General features: G+C 36.6%; 4 protein-coding genes across 4 annotated transcripts; 1 reads left to right on the forward strand and 3 right to left on the reverse strand.

The window, feature by feature from the left end:
- Nucleotides 1–125: 125 nt before the first annotated feature.
- Nucleotides 126–761, reverse strand: LOC111032125. Its single transcript, XM_022312353.1, has 2 exons — nucleotides 244–761; nucleotides 126–150 (listed from the first exon to the last, which is right to left on the reverse strand). Exon 1 carries the CDS (start codon nucleotides 746–748, stop codon nucleotides 323–325), a length of 426 nt encoding a protein of 141 aa, XP_022168045.1. The 5' UTR covers nucleotides 749–761; the 3' UTR covers nucleotides 126–150; nucleotides 244–322.
- LOC111032119 lies at nucleotides 753–1,985 on the reverse strand. Its single transcript, XM_022312342.1, has 2 exons — nucleotides 1,685–1,985; nucleotides 753–1,600 (listed from the first exon to the last, which is right to left on the reverse strand). Exons 1-2 carry the CDS (start codon nucleotides 1,728–1,730, stop codon nucleotides 753–755), a joined length of 894 nt encoding a protein of 297 aa, XP_022168034.1. The 5' UTR covers nucleotides 1,731–1,985.
- On the reverse strand, nucleotides 1,766–6,054 carry LOC111032105 (stress response protein NST1-like). Its single transcript, XM_022312313.1, has 3 exons — nucleotides 5,665–6,054; nucleotides 4,154–4,648; nucleotides 1,766–1,870 (listed from the first exon to the last, which is right to left on the reverse strand). The coding sequence occupies exons 1-3, from the start codon at nucleotides 6,052–6,054 to the stop codon at nucleotides 1,766–1,768; spliced, it is 990 nt and encodes a 329-aa protein (XP_022168005.1).
- Nucleotides 6,055–10,730: 4,676 nt separating this feature from the next.
- LOC111032106 (low-density lipoprotein receptor-related protein 8-like) lies at nucleotides 10,731–11,557 on the forward strand (the record flags this gene model as incomplete). The annotated part of the gene is made up of 2 exons (XM_022312314.1): nucleotides 10,731–10,966; nucleotides 11,128–11,557. Coding segments are annotated over 2 exons (651 nt in total), but the record flags the coding sequence as incomplete, so codon positions are not given.
- Between the last annotated feature and the right edge of the window lie 416 nt (nucleotides 11,558–11,973).

Genomic DNA, 11,973 nt, shown 5'->3' on the forward strand with positions numbered 1-11,973 from the left:
TTCCACAACTATCTTTGATGTTGTATATATCAATCCAAAACCTAGAAGTATCTTTTTCATCAATTGAACCTCCATCACAAATTTCTGAATATTTTAAAGTTAAGAGTTTATTCCATTGCGCTTAAATCTCTTCTATATCAGCATCATCTTCTAAAATTAAAGCAAATAAATACAATAACCGATTATGAATAAAAACATGATTGCACTTAACACTTAATTATTTTTTTTTTAATGTAGTCTTACTTAATAGTTCTAACGGTAGATCCTTAAACTTTGGTGGTATTTGAGACAAAACATACACAGGACTGAAACACCTTAATTTCTAAATGACTTGGGTGTTCTGAGGCAAGCGTTTCACTAACTCTTGACAGAGAGTAAACAAAAAACTGCCACAACGTTCTTTCACAACTTGAAGAGCATGTGACGTCACTGTCTTCTTTTCAGCCAATTCTGAGAAAGCAAATCCAAAATCGATAGCATCCAATGGTAATAAAGAAAGTTTATTATTCAATGCATTTGAAACGCGGTCAATATCAAGCAGACTTAAGACAAATGGAAATTCATCATCTCTCAAGAAACTAGGCTTGATTATCCTTTTAGCTATGGACATCATAAGTTGTTTAAGTTCTCCATAAACTTTTGTAATGTCTGCATTTAAACTTTGAAATTTTAGGTTCATTTGAGTGACTTCTTTTAAAATTGGTTTGAGAAATGTAAAATAAAGCAGATTACTATCATCTTTGAACATTGCATTAAGTGTACGTGCGCTGTGACACTTTTCTATTAGCTCCTGCTATCTCAAAACATGTTTTGAGCTCAAGCCATTGATCAAGGATTACTCTAATGCAGTTGTAGAATGCCAACCATCTTGTTGGACATAATTTAACAAGCTGCTTTAGTTTTTTTCCCTCTCCATTAATGGTTTCATATAAACGGGCATATTCTAACTTCCGTAATGGACTGTATGAAAACCATGACACAGTTTCTCGAAGCATGAACTCAAGACTGGCAGGTAAAACCTCAGATGCTTTTGACGAACAGGTATTGAGCGAATGACATATACATTTTATCAGTTGTAGATTGGGTGAAACTTCTTGTAATAGGGTATAAAGTGAATGATGACGACCACATAAATTACTAGCACCGTCTACTCCTAAGCCAATAATATTTTCAGGTTTTAAATTTAGATCTTTTAAAAATTGTAATGTTATGTCTTGTAAAGCGTCTGCCGTTGCGCGTTCAACAGTTACTAATCCTAAGAATTCATTAGTAATATTTTGCATGGACTTACTAAAATATCTAATGCAAAATGCCATATATTTTGATACAGAAACGTCTGTTGATTCGTCCACTATTAGCGAATACTTACTATCACCAACATCAATAACTAGCTGCTGAAGTATGGCAGGTGATATAACATTAATAATCAGTTTAGAACACTTAGTCCGATGCAATCTCAAATTTTCTAGAGAAGAACCTTTTCCAGATACCTTCAATATATCAACAAGATGATCAATGCTTCTAATAGCTGAGTGAGTGGCAATGTGTACAGCAAGTTTTAATTCAACAGCTTTTCTTTCTCTTGTAACTGTCGACACACCTATTAAATTAATACAACATTAAAATTAACCATTTGTATTTATATGTATATATATATTTATAATATGAATATACGTATGTGTACCAAAAGATTGCAGTTGCGGTTGTTTTTCGACTATCAAACTTTTCATTTTTCCTACATGTTTTGCTGTTTTAGAATGACTAATTAAATCTCCATGATGTGCTCGCAACACAACTTTACACTTCGAACAATATGCTTCCTTAAGATCATTTTCGTTACATTGGCTTTCTGAAGCTTTTTGTAACCACCCTATAAAAACAAAATATGTATTTGGGTAATTAAATTATTAAAATATAAATAAAGTCTAGATAAGTAATTAATATTTACCTTTGAATTCCGGTTTAACTTCCCAATCCACACAATACTTGCGTTTATATTTACCATATTTTCCCATTATTATGTTATTAGTTATTATACTATAAAAAATACTAATGACAAAATATATATAGTAAAATATGTTTAGTCATTGTATGCATGATTACAAACAAAAATATACCTACCTAAAAATAGAAAAATACCAAATTCAAATGTATCAAACTACCAACGAGTAAACAAGCCGGGTCTAACATCATGTTGGTGTACGACCATGATACGGGATCGTTTGATGGAGTGTCGTTTCTATGATAATACTGAGATATCAGCATAGATAATATATTATCTATGGATATCAGTATATCAATAATTTCTATAATTCTTATCTGATATAAAAAATTTTTTTTTTTATTTTGTATTTCTGCATAAAAATACTATAATTTCAATATTTTGTTTTTAATTTATGTAGCCCACTATAGCCATTAATTTACTGGCATATAGCCCAATTGGCGTATAGACGCCCAAAAGTACTTTTAGGCGGTTTATTGACTTCTTAAATAGCCCATTTGGCGAGAAACCGCCCAATCTGGCAACCCTGTCGCGCATGGGAAAAGACGGTCGGTCCGCGGGACAAGTGGTCATCAGCGCGTGATGCGCAAAAGTATCTCAACCGATTTGGTTCACCTAGCGGCCGGCCGACGGTTCCTGGCGCGGATGTCGCGCGCTGGTGTCGTCCGTCGTCAGTTGGCGGTTGTTTGAGAGGTTCAGCACGGATTTCCGCGTTAAGGCCGTTTGAATTCAAACTGCCATCACGCGGGACCGCGTCAGCAGTAACTATTTTTGATTTAGTTTTCTTGCCTATAAGTAGGCTTTGGTTTTTTTTAATTATTTTATTTTTATATGGGTTTGATAAATAGTCTTTAATCGTAATTGTTGTTCCCGAAATTTCTATGATAACTCTTTCAACTATTTGGTCATAACAGTATAATTTCCACCCAACAACCAACATAGCAGAAATCAGAACAGCCATAGATGAAAACGGCTTTCAAGTTCGACAAATCACAAATGTCCAACATAAGACTTTAAAAATAAATCTACCAATATTCTTTGTTGATCTTGAACCTTCAGAATTAAACAAAAACATTTTTCATATAAGTCACTTGCTCCATACTAAGGTAAAAATCGAAGAACCATTTAAAAAACGTGAACTGGTACAATGCCTGAATTGTCAGGAGTACGGCCACACAAAATCGTACTGTGCACACTCTGATGCGTCCGATGTGCCGAGCATCACATCACCTCTGAATGTACAAAACCACGAAACCTTCCTGCCAAATGCGCGCTATGTCAGGGCGAACACCCTGCTAACTATAAAGGATGCCAAATTCACAAGGAGCTTCAAAAACGTCGTAATCCAACCTCAAGAACCAACCAACCAACTACAATCAACAATCAATCCAATCCAAAAACCACAGTGAAGGCCACTTCGGCGGAATTCACCCCCCCCCCCCCCCATCCTCTAAAAATAGAACATATGCAAATGTAAAGGGGCCTGTACACGGTCAAATTTGTTTGTCAACTTTGTTTGTCAAACTTCATGTTTTCATCAAACAAAAGCGCATACGATCAAACCAATAAATCAAATAAATATATTAAACTTGGCCATAGTTTCGGTTTTCGCCTTGCCGTGAAGTGACGTTCGTGTGTAGTTATCATATTTGTGTCATTATAATAATAATTATAATAATGAGTGATACAGATAAGGCGTTTTTGGCATTGACACTAGCACTATGTTTAAAGAAAAAGAAAAAAGGTCGTCGATGGTCTAGAGAGTGGTTGAAGTTACGGGATAAATATACCCACGAAAATTTATTACGGGAAATACTGCTCACAGAACCGAATGACTACGCAAACTTCCTGCGTATGGACCATAAAACATTTGAATATTTATTAACATTGTTAAGTCCTCGCATAACAAAACAGGATACCGTTATGCGTAAATCTATACCAGCTTCTCAAAGATTGTCCATAACCTTGAGGTACCTGGCTAGTGGTGCCGATTTTGAAGACCTCAAATTTCAATCTTGCATTGCACCGCGTACACTGGGCGGCATTATAATTGAAACTTGTGAAGCAATAAATGAAAGCTTAGACAATATTCAGGTAAGATTTTTATTTAAGATGTAATTTCAAAATTACAAAATATAAAATTTAAAACGCATAAAAATTATTTATAAATTTGGCTGCTGTATCAACTTCAGGTTCGGTTAGATATGTTTGTTCAGTGTGCAGATTAGGAGATGGAGTTTGTGGAATAGGAGATGGAGTTTGTGAAAAAGGAGATGGAGTTTGTGGAATAGGAGATGGAGTGTACGAAATAGGTGGTAGAGTGTTCAAAATGGGTGCTGCCTGAGACGGATTAATAACTACTGAATGTCTATGAAGATTTCCTTCTTCTCCTTCAAAGAGTATTTCGTTAATGAATTTTTCCGCCAGTCTTCTTTGTTCTATAGACATGCGCTCTAGTTTGAAAGCCCAGTGTCTCGCCATCACTTGATATTCATTTTCAGGTTTTCTGAAATGATCCCTGGCTAATGTCATCAAGTCATGTTGCAAGTCCTCATCCTTTTTCTTCTTTTTTATTCGTACAGGAGTAGTAGATGCTAAAGGTGGCAAAGATGATTGTGCTGATGTTGATGGTTTTGGTGATGATTCCTAGAAACCAAAAAACAAATATAAAATAAATATATAAATTATATATATATAAATTTTATATTATTATATATTATATTTATTAACGGTGACTGCACCAGTAAATAATTCTTGTTATGTCAACTTGTATTTCAAATAAACTAGAATTTTTATGTTTCAGATACCCAAAACACAAGAATGTTGGAAAATATTGGCACGACAATTTGGAAATACATGGAATTTTGATAATTGCATTGGAGCCGTGGATGGAAAACATATCACTTTACAAAAACCTGAGCATTCCGGTTCCTATTATTATAATTATAAAGGAACACACAGCATAGTGCTTATGGCTATAGCTAATGCAAATTATGAATTAATCATGATTGATGTTGGTACAAATGGCAGAGTGTCAGATGGAGGGGTTATTAAAAATACAAAATTTTGGAATATGTTTGAGAACAACCAGTTGCAGATTCCAGAGCCAGAGGAATTGCCGAATTTTAATAAAAAAATGCCATTTGTATTTGTGTGTGATGAAGCCTTCCAGCTTCTTCCAAATTTTATGAAGCCCTACAATAAACAAGTTTTGAATGATAACAGAAGAATTTTCAATTATCGTTTATCCCGTGCTCGACGAATAATTGAAAATGTATTTGACATTCTTGCAAGTCGTTTTAAGATTTTCCAAAAACCTATTAAATTATCTCCTGAAAAAGCTAAAATTGTAGTTATGGCTTGTTGTCATTTACACAATTTACTAATGAAACAAAAAAATTACATCAGGAATGGAGAAGTAGACATGGAAGATTGTGTTTCAGGGACTGTCATACATGGTAATTGGAGAAATGAGCCAAATCAATTGATGGATATCGAACGTACACGGGCTGGAAATAGCACTACATTAGCAAAAGAAGTGAGGGATGATTTTTGTGAATATTTTAACACAATGAGTGCTATTCCATGGCAAAACAAATGTTTAGAATAGGGAACTGTATACTGTAAGAATTAAAATAAAATTAACATTATCCTCTATTTACCATTTGTTCTGTTATTGAGCTAATTCCAGATTCTTCCTCCATTTGGTCTTGCAGAAATTCAAGTTCTTTGTAGTACCATAATGAAGGTACATACACTTCATCAGTACCAGATCCAGAAACCATCGATTTTTTCACTTTATTATTTTCACGCTTGAAAGTTGTTCGTAGAATATTTATTTTTTTTTTAACATCTTCTTCAGTGATGTTCCGTCGAGATACTTTCAATAATTCCGTCAGTTTTTTAATTGCATTTATTCTTTTGTGTTTATCCATGTACTCCTTTGATTTTATTCTCCAAAGCATTGGCATGTCACGATATATGGAGATAAATTGTAAAAGAAATTCTTTTTCTGAAATATTGTTGTCATTCATCGCACACGTGTTCTCCATGGTTTCAAAGCGATAACTGAGATCTTATTTGACAAACACCGTTGCACACTATCAAATAGGTTTGTCAAACACACCGTCAATCAAAATTTCTATCAAACACGTCAAACATTTACATTGTTTGACAAGCACGTCAAACAAGCCTGCACACTTTCAAAAAAATTGACAAACACGTTTGTCAAACAAAAATTTGACAAATAATTTGACCGTGTACAGGGCACATAACATCAAATAAAGAACCTCCAAAATTCGACAATAGCAATCAGTCAGACACAGGTACCTTATTATCTAAATTTATCAGTGACTTCCAAGCTCTCATAAGTCCACTGCTCTCCCTTCTTACAACAGTCCTAGCCAAACTCGCATCCCAAAATGACAAATAATACTCCAACCTCCAAATCGTTGCTCATACTCCTCTGGAATGCCAATGGAATCCATAAGCATATAGCCGATCTCTCATTAGTACTTCATGAAAAACGTATAGATATAGCATTAATATCAGAAACACATCTTACTAAAAGAACAAAAATACACATTCCTGACTACACAATACTCAGGTCAAACCACCCAGATGATACCGCATATGGTGGAGCGGTGATAATTATCAGATCCACAATTCTCTTTCATACGTTTCTCAACTAAGCGAATCCCACGTACAGTCGTTCACCATCCAAATTACCCTAGACCATTCTCCTATTTCTATCACCGCAGCTTACTTTCCCCCTAACCAAATAGTTTCCCCAATACTATTTGAGCAATTTTTCAACTCTCTAGGAAATTACTTTATAGTTGGAGGCGATCTCAATGCCAAGCACACCAAGCACACTCAATGGGGATGCCACTCTAACGCACCAAGAGGTAACTCTCTCAGACAGGTTATTACTGCCAAAAACTACTTAATCATCTCACCCCAAGACCCTACATATTGGCCAACATCACCCCGAAAGCGTCCTGATATCCTTGACATATTTGTCTCCAAAACCCCGAACCGATTTAGCACCAACATAGACAACCTAAAAAATTCTCACTCAGACCATTCGCCAGTTCTCCTCACTCTTGACACCTCTCCCCCAAAAAGACCAACGAATCCATCACTTATCAATGGAATAATTAATTGGGAAAAATTTCAATCGATAATTACTAACGACATTAACCTGAACGTAAGCTTAAAGTCTCCAAACGACCTAGAGGATTCAGTACAACACCTAACTTCAGTAATACAGAATGCAGCATGGTCATCTTGCACACCAAAAAAAACTAATAATAACTACCAAAACAATCTCTCTTTACCTGCCTATCTAAGATCTCTTATTGTTCAAAAACGTCACGCTAGAGCTACCTGGCAGAGAACAAAATATCCCACCGATAAAACTAAATATAATCAATTATGCACTGTACTTAAAAGACAAATGACTAAACAACGTTCAGAAGACTTTGCAAAACAAGCCTTCTATCCGAAAAAGATGGCTCTTTGTGGAAAACCACTAGAAAAATATTAAAAATCAAAATAATGTCATTTCCAATTAAAAAACAAGATGGAAGTCTCGCTATAAACGACAAAGAAAAAGCCGAAGCACACAGACAACACCTCTCCCAAGTTTTCAATCCAAACGACCCCACTATTCCTTCAATAGAAAACAAAATACTCAATTTCCTAGATAGTCCACTCCCAATGACACTTCCACCCAAACCATTCACTCCAAATGGTGTAAAATCATTCATACAAAAATTTCCTTTAGGCAAATCACCAGGACATGATTTGATAACAGCTGAAATAGCCCGCAGACTTCCCAATAAAGCTATCCTACATATTACACATATCTTTAACGCCATACTCCGAATATCATACTTCCCGATCCAATGGAAACTTGCTATAATTATTCTCTTTCCAAAACCTAACAAACCTATAGGAAACCCCTCCTCATACCGGCCAATTAGTTTACTACCTCTCTTTGCAAAACTTTTAGAAAAACTAATACTAAACAGAATTTTCCCAATCATCAAGGATAAAAAGCTAATTCCTGACACGCAATTTGGATTTAGAGAACATCACTCAACCATCCACCAAATACACCGTCTAGCCGATACCATTGCCTGTTCTCTGGAAAAGAAACTTTACACTTCTGCAGTATTTCTCGATGTGGCGCAGGCCTTTGGCAAGGTCTGGCACCCAGGCCTTCTTTACAAGCTAAAATCATTCCTACCCCCTTCATATTACCTTTTCTTCAAATCAAACCTCAATGAACGCCACTTCCTTGTCAAGTCAGGAACCGAATACTCCAGCATATCCCCAATACTAGCCGGCGTTCCTCAAGGTGCAGTCCTATCACCAACTCTTTTTAACCTTTACTCAGCTGACCAACCCACAAATCCAAATACTCAAATAGCTGAATATTCCGACGACAAAGCAATATTTGTCACCCACACCGATCCTGATTTAGTCTCATCCACTCTCCAAAGCCACCTGAATGACTTATAACACTAGTACTCTCTCTGGCGTGTCAAAATCAATGAAAACAAATCTGCACATACCACTTTTGCTCTTCGCCACAGACAACCTTCTTCGGTACATATAAACGACAAACCAATACCATGCTGCGACACAGTCAAATATCTAGGTGTAACCTTCGACAAACGTCTAACATGGGCTAAGCATATACATACAACAAAACTAAAATTAAATCAACGACTATACTCTCTCAGACCCATTCTCGGCAAGTTCTCAAAATTATCTCTCAAAACCAAAATTCACATTTATAATCTTCTACTTAAACCTATCTGGCTCTATGGCATTCAAATCTGGGGCACGGCAAAAATATCAAACACACGAAAAATACAAGTGTTCCAATCAAAAATCCTCCGTCTCATAACCAATGCTCCACCTTATATTTCTAACCACACTCTGCACACAGATCTTCACGTTCCTAAAGTCACTGAAACAGCCAAGCTTTACTACAAAAAATTTAGGAATCGCCACCAAAACCACACCAATCCCCATATGAAAAAGCTTCTATCTATCTCCATTCCAGATAATCCTCCTAGAAGACTCAAACGGCAATGACCTCGTGATCTTATAATGTAAACATAATATGAATATTTAACACCCATATAATGTAAACTCATGCCGAAGTACCTTCACTGGATGGTTTCTTCCCCCAAGACATCAAACCATCACACATAATTTATAAGAAACCATACATTATGCCTATTGTACTTATTTGTATAGATTGTATAATTTTCTAGTTTACAAATAAAAAAAAAAAAAGTATAAATGAACCACATGACAGGGCATACTTCAGACAACATAAGAACAGTTGAACGTTGCTCATTGAATGTACGTTATAAAATATCCAGTATACTATCCTGGATTTATAATCTACATCAATCAGTCTAAATATATTTTACATTTAATATTATAAAGTATGCTAGAGTGAATTCAGTCCAAGTCAGTGTATCGGTTTAAATGGAACTGAAAACATACAGGTTTGAATGTCAATTACCAATTTTATTTAATAAGTATAATTATGTATGGGTTATTTTAACGGACACGGAATTTAGAATTGTTTAAACGTCGGGTTCAGTTACAGATGTACAATCAGTATAACTCAATGTAAGTATGCAGCTCGACATGTAAAAAGAATAGCTACAAATATCAATAAAAAATATATGACTTATTTATTAATCTTTGACAGATTTTAAAAAAGTATACGAAAACTGATAACGGGAGGGAGATAACAAACACATGGGAAATTTGAAAAGAATCGGAAAAAAATGCAAAATGTCCGAGCGGCCATACTTTTCAATGCGCCGCCGCAACTCGTCTTTGCCGCCGTATCGAAACCCACACCCCGAGGTCGATGACCTAATGCCTAAACCTCCCTACCTACGATTTGAGATACTGATGGTTGTCAAATCTACCACACTTATGCCGGGTTGCATGAAACCGAACTTTAAATTTATTTAATGAACAGTTTTAACGAGCCGTTAAATCGTTTTACAGAATCGTTTGGGTTGCACAAATCGTACAATAAAAATATATTGGTATTAAACATGATACCGAGGTTAGTGTAGAAATTTAAGTTTATCACAGAAAAAGTGATAAAATCCTATGATCTAGATCAGAGGTTCCCAAACTTCTTATTGTGCGACCCATTTTGAATTTTTTTTTAAATATAGCGACCCACAATATCAATGAATGACCTTTTTTTTTTTTACCATACAACAGAAAATTAAACTATTTTATTACATTTTATGTAATTACGAAAAAAATGTATAATAAGTATAATATATAGTATTTGACACGGCCGCTGGTAAACTCGTAATTGTCATACTCACAGATAAGGATTGACGATAAAACTGAATTTGAACTTTGAACATCAACGAAAAGTAATAGATGATTATATTTTTGTATTATTTAAAAAAATAGTGCGACCCACCAAAAGTATAATCGCGACCCACTTTTGGGTCGCGACCCACAGTTTGGGAACCTCTGATATAGCGGCATACGTTCACGACATTCTTAAGCCTGTTTCAAACAAACCGTTTTGAAATGTCAACTATATCTACTGCGCTAGCCTATAAAACATAAAAAAGTCTACCATTTTTCGGAGCTTCCATTGACCGTGGTCGGGGAAACTTATCACTGCAAAAACGATTGTGTATAATATAGGTGATAATGTATTGTTCTTATTTTCAGAGCGCCGATCGACGAAGGCCGACAACGGACAATCGTAGTGGAAAGCGGCTTGTCGTCGGCCGACGGTTTGGCTGTGGACTGGATTTACGGACACATCTACTGGACAAACGCGGACAAGGACTCCATCGAATTGGCCAACTTCGAGGGCAACATGCAGAAGACGCTTTTCAAGTCGGAACTGAAGGAACCCAGGTCGATAGCCGTGGACCCACTCAACGGGTAATTAACAACAACGGCCTCCCCTACCCAATCTACAAAACAAAAATAAAAACCCAAAAACAAATCCTACCGCTGACCGTGTTTCCGTCATGTCATATCTACTAATACACAGTCAATAACATATTATTATTAATGCAAAACAAACGCGGGTCTGTTGGCAGGTGGCTGTATTGGAGTGACTGGGGTAGCAACGCAAAGATCGAACGGGCCGGCATGGACGGCACCCACCGGGAGGTGATCGCATCGTTCGACGTGAAATGGCCAAACGGCATCACCCTGGACCTTGTGTCCAAGCGGCTGTACTGGGTGGACGCCAAGCTCCACACCATTTCGTCGTGCAACTTCGACGGCAGCCAGCGGCGCCTGGTCCTATTCAGCCCCGTCTGGTTACCGCACCCGTTCAGCATATCCACGTTCGAGGACTCGCTGTACTGGTCCGATTGGAACCAGAAGGCGATAATCAAGGCCAACAAGTTTAACGGTTCCAACATCACCACTGTCACCGCCTTGCACATGGTACATAATATTACACACTTATTTTTTTTAAGACATCGAAAAAAGTCAAAACCGACATAGTATGACGATCTGTCGCTGCAGCTCATAGTTGCTCTGATTTTAGACCGACACCCTCTACGATGAAAATGTGCGCAAAGTTTTTCTTCACAAGATCCCTCTATAGAGGAACGTCGTACCTCTATACAGGTGGTACTGAGGAATGGCAGTAAATATGTCCGTATAGACTGTAATAATACAAGTCGTTTGAGATCGTTGCGCAATATAGGTAGTTGAGATCGACGTGATCAATGAATAATATTATTAAGTTTGTGTTTATTGTTTTGTTTCCTGTTCGACACAGTAGGCGACGTATTTTGTTAACTGCAATAACCGTGTCCGTGTGTTTTTTTGAGCCTCCGATGACTGAATTTTTACTCGGTGGCGTGGTGAACTCAAAATAGCCGTCTAAGCCGAACGCCTCTTGACGAATATCGGTGGTGGGGATGGTAGTG

The sequence above is a fragment of the Myzus persicae genome, unplaced genomic scaffold (genome assembly GCF_001856785.1).
Source record: "Myzus persicae strain clone G006 unplaced genomic scaffold, MPER_G0061.0, whole genome shotgun sequence".
Lineage (NCBI taxonomy): Eukaryota > Metazoa > Arthropoda > Insecta > Hemiptera > Aphididae > Myzus > Myzus persicae.

Excerpts from the sequence above, each read along its gene's own strand:
- LOC111032125 (XM_022312353.1), bottom strand. The coding sequence starts at position 748 with ATGTTCAAAGATGATAGTAATCTGCTTTATTTTACATTTCTCAAACCA.
- LOC111032119 (XM_022312342.1), bottom strand. The coding sequence starts at position 1,730 with ATGAAAAGTTTGATAGTCGAAAAACAACCGCAACTGCAATCTTTTG. Across the intron at positions 1,601-1,684 it reads ACCGCAACTGCAATCTTTTG|GTGTGTCGACAGTTACAAGA; the intron begins GTACACATACGT and ends TTAATTTAATAG.
- LOC111032105 (XM_022312313.1), bottom strand. The coding sequence starts at position 6,054 with ATGGAGAACACGTGTGCGATGAATGACAACAATATTTCAGAAAAAGAA. Across the intron at positions 4,649-5,664 it reads GCTCAATAACAGAACAAATG|GAATCATCACCAAAACCATC; the intron begins GTAAATAGAGGA and ends TTTGGTTTCTAG. Across the intron at positions 1,871-4,153 it reads AATTTATAAATAATTTTTAT|GGTGGTTACAAAAAGCTTCA; the intron begins GCGTTTTAAATT and ends TTGTTTTTATAG.